The 7,236-nt window shown below is 41.0% G+C and overlaps 1 protein-coding gene across 1 annotated transcript; it reads left to right on the forward strand.

The window, feature by feature from the left end:
- The first annotated feature begins 5,138 nt into the window (after positions 1-5,138).
- On the forward strand, positions 5,139-6,935 carry LOC101021556 (olfactory receptor 5A1). Its single transcript, XM_003909787.4, has one exon. The coding sequence runs from the start codon at positions 5,780-5,782 to the stop codon at positions 6,725-6,727; it is 948 nt and encodes a 315-aa protein (XP_003909836.1). The 5' UTR covers positions 5,139-5,779; the 3' UTR covers positions 6,728-6,935.
- The last annotated feature ends 301 nt before the right edge of the window (positions 6,936-7,236 follow it).

The following is a 7,236-nucleotide window of genomic DNA, read 5'->3' on the forward strand; positions in this document are numbered from 1 at the left end:
TGGGTTTGCACAAATGTATAATGACATGTATCCACTGTTATAGGATCATCCATAGTAGCTTCACTGTCCTAAAGACCCTCTGTGCTCTGCCTGTTCACCCTTCCCTCTCTGACCCCTAGCAACTGCTGATCTTTTTACTGTCTCCATAGTTTTGCTTTTTCCAAAATGTCTCATAGGTGGAATTATACACTATGTAGCCTTTTCAGGTTGCTTTATTTCACTTAGTAATATGCAAGTAAGGTTCCTCCATGTCTTTTCATGGCTTGATAGCTCATTTCTTTTCAGTACTATACTTTTCAAGGTGTCTGCTGTATACTTTTTTGTTTTCAAGCATTCTCTGCTGTCATTTAAGTACTTAAGTAGAATACGGAAAATTTGAATTTACAGATTTTTTTGCCACAGTTTTTCAAATGTACATTATTCTTTTCATATTTGAGCTTTCTCCAATTCAAAATTGAAATTCCAGATAATATGCAGAAATTTAGGATTTACGTTCAATTTTGTTATCTGTCTCAGATAATTCTATGCTCTTGATTTATCAGTTGAATAGATTTCCCAGTGCAGTGTTTTATTAATTGTTGTATACGATAAGCTGGACTCTGTTTGATATAGTTTGAGTGTTTGTTCCTTCCAAATCTCATGTTGAAATGTAATCCCCATTGTTGGAGGTGAGGCCTGGTAGGAGGTGATGGGGCGGATCCCTCATGAATAGGGTAGTGCTATCCCCTTGGTGATGAGTGAATTCAGGCAACAGCGGGTTGCTTAAAAGAGCCTGGCCCTTTTCTGTTGCTCTCTCTCTCTTGCTTCTGCTCTCACCATATGAGACGTCTGCTCCCCCTTCAACTTCCACCATGATTATAAGCTTCCTGCAGCCCTCATCAGAAGCAGATGCCAGCACCACACTTGTACGATCTGCTGAACTGTGAGCCAATTAAACCTATTTTCTTCTTTTTTTTTTTTTTTGAGACGGAGTCTCGCTCTGGCGCCAAACCTCTTTTCTTTATAAATTATCCAGCCTCAGGTAGTCCTGAAAAAGGGCCTAATACACTATTCTATATTGTCTTAAAAGGGCCATATTACTAAAAGAGAGCTAAAAGAAACACATGGTCTCTTTAACTGGTAAGCAGTTGACTATTAAGTATTCAGTAGTATTTTTTAAGTCTTCAGAAAACCATGATGAATTATTAGCTTTATAAATGCATTAATTGTTCATTACAAATTTTGTGAACAGTAAACCCAGCATACTATTAGATGCTATGGTAAAACAAATATGAAACCAGTCTTTTCAAAAACCAAGGTTACTCTAAGGAGGGAAATTTGCTCACCATGATAATCTGAGTAAGGCATTTAAGAGCCTGATTCTGAAATCACAGCCCAATCTTGGTTATTCTCTACTGCTCCTGTGATGGGCTTCCTGAAGTACATTTGAGCCCTTGCAACTACCAAGATGATTAAAAGGGAATGACATTTCTGAAGGAACCTCTATGCCCTTAAACAGAGCCTCAATTATTAGTAAGTAATCCACAAAGTAATTTAGAAGACCTGTAATCCAGACACACTTTACATAGCAGGTTTTCTAAACACTGCAGATGCCTCTAAACTCCAAAACCCTCCTTCTCTTTTCTCCCTAATGCTGTGAATCATACCATCTGAATCTTAATTCTTGAATTAAAGTCTTGACCCCTTTAGCATTATCACCTTACATTGAGAGGAACTCCTCATTTCATCAATCATTTGTACATTCAGATGAAAGAAAGACCTGGAAGAGCAGTACCTTGAGGGCACCAGGCACCGGCAGGAGCGAGAGGAAATGGCATCATGAAGTGAAGGACATGCAGCTCAGATCAGGATTGATGGGGAAATCACAGAACACCTCCAACTCCACAATTTGGCTGACTGAGGTCCTTCTCATCATTCAATTTTTTCCTCCATCACCAACTGTGTCTGTGAAGTTCAAATGAGGCAAACTTGGTTATAAAGTTTAGCACTTCCTCCAGATATATTTGATGGAAAATGAACAGAATCATAAATCAACTCTACAAGTCCCCATCAATTACCCAGTATTTTCTATGTGCAAAGGACTGTGCTAGGTGCTTGGTTTTACTGTATTATTATCTTCCCGTGTCTATCAAGGACAGTGTAGTTCATGAAGATCCTGGAATTGCATCTACGAGTCTAATGAGGTCACTGAGCCTCTCAGACTCTTCCTCTTCAGCTCTGTAAAATAGACCCGGTGTTGATTACACCTGTATCATAGAATTGTAGGGAGTCCAGGCTCCCCAAGTTTGCTGCAAGAGTGAATAAAACCTCCTTTCCCTCTCAAGGGAAGAAGCACCTCTTCGTGAGCGGGGTTCCGTGCCATAAAGCACTCCATACGACCCTTAAGATACCTTCTCTCTAATGTTCTAAAATAAGCTCCAGGGCATCCATACGTGGGAATAAAACTCTACATACACTTTTCCTTTTGTTTCAATTTGTCCAGCTCCACTTTCTGTTTCTGGGGCTGGGAAATCTCATCCTTAAATACAAAATTTCTCCCTCCTGATGACAACATTCAAAACAGACTTTCAATTAACCCATCAGACCTCCAGTCATTAAGTTCCTCAACCTCACTCGTAAACACTTCTTACAAACTTGCATGGTCCATTAGTGAACTTCTTATTTCTCTAACATAAGCATACTTCAACCTATTATACAAGGAGGAAGTGTTTCAAAATTAATGGTCGGTTCTATCAATAATACTTTAAGGAATAGGTGCTGCTGATAACAGTCACAGTCCAAGTTTATTAAGCAAACATTCTATCTCAAGACCCATCATGAGCCCTTTATATATTATCTTAAGCAATTTTCAAGCTCTGTTGTTACTGTTGGTTTTGTTGTTGTTTTGAGACAAGGTCTCCCTTTGTCACCTAGTCTGGAGTGCAGTGGCACAATCACAGCTAACTGCAGCCTCAACCTTGTGGGTTCAAGCAATCCTCCCACCTCAGCCTCCCAAGTAGCTGGGACCACAGGTGTATGCCATCGTTCCCGACTAATTTTTTTCATGTTTATTTTTATTTGTAGAGATGAGGGCTCACCATGTTGCTCAGGCTGGTCTGGAGCTCCTGGCCTCAAGCAATCCTCCCGCCTGTGCTTCCCAAAGTGCTAGGATGATGAGCATAAGCCACCACACCTGGCCAGTAGTGGCTGTTATTCCCATTTTACAAATGAGGAAATTGAAACTCAGAAAGGCTAAATGAGTTGCCCAACATCCCACAGCTGGCAAGTGGCAGAGTCAGAATTAGAACCAGGCTTTTTCTAAAGCCTACCCAGGATCAAACCACTACCTTCTTGCAGAGCTCTTTTTGTTTTAGCTGCCAATGTCTCCATGTGGCTCTACGTCTGCTCTCAATTATGCCAAAGTTTGTTGCACGTTCCTCTTTTATTTCCTCAAAGGATAAAGAATCTTCTCTTGACTCTAGAAAGTTCACAAACCTTTTACAAACAGGAGCAAAACCTTAGAATATAGGATGAAGCTTAAAGTCATACCAACAATATTGTGACTACTGTGATGAAGATCTAAAACTCTGCACAAATGGCAGCATGGTGATAGCTAAAAGGAGCTTCACATTCTCCCATTATCCAAATTTGAGGGGTTTAGCACTGAAAAATATGTAGAAGGAACTATTGAGAGGGGAGCAAATGAGGCCCAATTTCAAGGGCATCTGTCTGAGCAAGTTCCAGGAAAAAAACATTAAGAATGTTAATGAGACCTTAACTGGCAATGAGTAGATGTAGACTGATTTGTGAAAACTGAGGATGTCAAAATAAAGTGGCTCTCCTAAACTGAGCAAGAAAAATTCAGCACAAATAGAGTATTACTTCCCAAATTGTGAAGTTATTGACTTGCAATGATTTCTATAATGTATACAAGTTACAAAGGTTTGCGTACTGTGATACAAACACCTATGCACATAAACATATACTTGTACATAAAAACTATACACCAAAATGTTAAGAGTTATTATTTCAAGAGATAGATCATAATGTTCAGTTTCCTTTTTTTTTATTAATCAGGAACATCATTTTTTGTTTCAATAGTTCACATTTGTATATTGATCGTTAACCAAATATCTCACAGTTCTTTAATTTAAAAGGCAGTTAAAATAATTTCATTGATTTCCAAATTATTTGGGTTAAGAATTGAAGAAGGATCAAGATATATTCCAAACCTTTAAGGGTCATTCACCATGAGCCACATGGCCATCTGACCACATTTTTCCCGATGCTTTCTGTAGGATTAGGGACCCAGATTCAGAGACTCGATGACTGCAGTTAGCTTCTGATTAATGTGCATTGACACTCAGTGTGGATGTGTGAGGGAGCAATGGGAGTCCTTACTGGTGTGGATTTAATAAAATCAAGTCCCTGATCTTGAAAGATGCTTCATGCACTGAAAATTCAAATAATTTGATTGAGGATACTTTGTAACTTAGGTTTAAAATAACAACAGCAACAACAACAAATACTTATAGAACAGTTACTATGGGCCAGGCATATTTTAAGAAGATTAGAAGATACATGACGATGATGATAGATGATAGATAGATGATAGACAGACAGATAGATAGATGATAGATAATTAGATAGATCCTATAACAATGTAAATGCTATTATTATCTTTAATTTTACAGAGACCTAGTCAACATCGCACACCTACTAAGTGAGGCTGAGAATTGAATCCAGGCAGTCTAGATCCAGAGCCCACACTCAACAATTAAACAACTCAGGCCAGGAGCAGTGGCTCACACCTGTAATCCCAGCACTTTGGGAGGCTGAGGCAGGTGGATCACCTGAGGTCGGGAGTTCGAGACCAGCCTGACCAACATGGAGAAACCCCATCTCTACTTAAAATGCAAAATTAGCTGGGCGTGGTGATGCATGCCTGTAATCCCAGCTACTCAGGAGGCTGAAGCAGGAGAATCGATTGAACCCGGGAGGCGGAGGTTGCAGTGAGCCGAGATCGTGCCGTTGCACTCCAGCCTGAGCAACAAGAGTGAAACTCCATCTCAAAAAAAAAAAAAAATTAATTAAAAAATAAATAAATAAAATAGAAAGCTCAGACTGAGATAAATTTGAAATTCAACCTACATTAGTATATTTGGACCCAATATTTGACAATTAAGAACATTTTTATATACATGTGGCCTAATCCTTTGCATTAAAAACATTCTATCTGATTAATCATCTCACAACTACATAGCTGAACCTAGTTCCATTGATCTTTCCCTCCTAATTGGAAACTTAGGTAAAGGAGATGAATAGTTATTCCAAGGCATGACCTGACTGACCTGAGGCACACAGGACTGTCCTAATAACTACCCACTGGTCACTTGTTATATGTCAGGCACTTAAAACAAATCTATAAAGTAATTGCTATCATCCAGTTTTAAGGATAAGTTGAAGCCAGAGATGTTAGCTATCTCACCTGAAGTAACACAACTAGTAAATAAATGGTCAAGGCAGAAGTTGATCCTAGGGATCTGGGATCCAAAGTTTAAACCCATATCAGCTACACTATACTGCCTAAATGTTTAAGATGATGACTGCAATTGCCTTCGAGAGAGAAAGAGACTGAGACTGAGACCGAGAAAGGGAAACAGTCTTTGCATAACGCTGTAACCTGTAATCCTCTGCCTTCCCTCTCATGTGTTTTGTAATTATTTGCTAATACCACCTGTAATGCGGACTGTCGTTACCATCTCAGGTCTGCATCTTGTCCTTGTGGTCCACGGGAAGCATGTCCATAATCAAACCCTGGAACAGCTCATCAGTGACCATGTTCATCCTCCTGGGATTCACAGACCATCCAGAACTCCAGGCGCTCCTCTTTGTGACCTTCCTGGGCATCTATCTTATGACCCTGGCCTGGAACCTGGCCCTCATTTTTCTGATCAGGGGTGACACCCATCTGCACACACCCATGTACTTCTTCCTAAGCAACTTATCTTTCATTGACATCTGCTACTCTTCTGCTGTGGCTCCCAAGATGCTCACTGACTTCTTCTGGGAGCAGAAGACCATATCATTTGTGGGCTGTGCTGCTCAGTTTTTTTTCTTTGTCGGCATGGGACTGTCTGAGTGCCTTCTCCTGACTGCTATGGCGTATGACCGATATGCAGCCATCTCCCGCCCCCTTCTCTACCCCACTATCATGACCCAGGGCCTCTGTACACGCATGGTGGCTGGGGCATATGTTGGTGGCTTCCTGAGCTCCCTGATCCAGGCCAGCTCCGTATTTAGGCTTCACTTTTGTGGACCCAACATCATTAACCACTTCTTCTGTGACCTCCCACCAGTCCTGGCTCTGTCTTGCTCTGACACCTTCCTCAGTCAAGTGGTGAATTTCCTCGTGGTGGTCACTGTAGGAGGAACATCGTTCCTCCAACTCCTTATCTCCTATGGTTACATAGTGTCTGCTGTCCTGAAGATCTCTTCAGCAGAGGGCCGATGGAAAGCCTTCAACACGTGTGCCTCGCATCTGATGGTGGTGACTTTGCTGTTTGGGACAGCCCTTTTCATGTACCTGCGACCCAGCTCCACCTACTCGCTAGGCAGGGACAAGGTGGTGTCTGTGTTCTATTCACTGGTGATCCCCATGCTGAACCCTCTCATTTATAGTTTGAGGAACAAAGAGATCAAGGATGCCCTGTGGAAGGTGTTGGAAAGGAAGAAAGTGTTTTCTTAGGTCATGTGTAGAAACTTATGTATCCAAACTGCTGGAGAATTAAATGATCCAAGCCTTCACCTCCACCTCTGCCTCGGGCAAGGGAGACATTTGGTGCTCTTACTTGAACGTGGAGACTCTTCCCTCTAGATTCCTCTCACCCTTCCTCATGGTCACTTGTCTACTGACCATGCCATAGATAGCCAAAAAGGAAAAGGAATTTCTTCAGGAAAAAAAAAAAAAGAACCTCCACAATAATCACAATAACTAACATTTATTGAGCACTTAGCATGTACCAGGCACAAAAGTGATTTAATTAAATACTCATTGCAGTAGTAAAATACACATTGAACTATCCCCTATGTTACAAAATAAGGAAACGATGTGTCAGCAAGGAAAACTAACTTGCTCAGGGTCACCAAGGAAGGGGCAGAACTCTGATTCACACCAAAGCCTTCCTGACTCCAGAACCCACGGTCTGCCCAAATGCTGCAGTCCACATTCAACAAAAAATAGCCCAAAAGTAGTAC

Source organism: Papio anubis, chromosome 12, assembly GCF_008728515.1.
Source record: "Papio anubis isolate 15944 chromosome 12, Panubis1.0, whole genome shotgun sequence".
Taxonomy (NCBI): Eukaryota; Metazoa; Chordata; class Mammalia; order Primates; family Cercopithecidae; genus Papio; species Papio anubis.

What these genes read in the sequence shown, in the direction of transcription:
- LOC101021556 (XM_003909787.4), top strand. Translation starts at nt 5,780, where the DNA reads ATGTCCATAATCAAACCCTGGAACAGCTCATCAGTGACCATGTTCATC.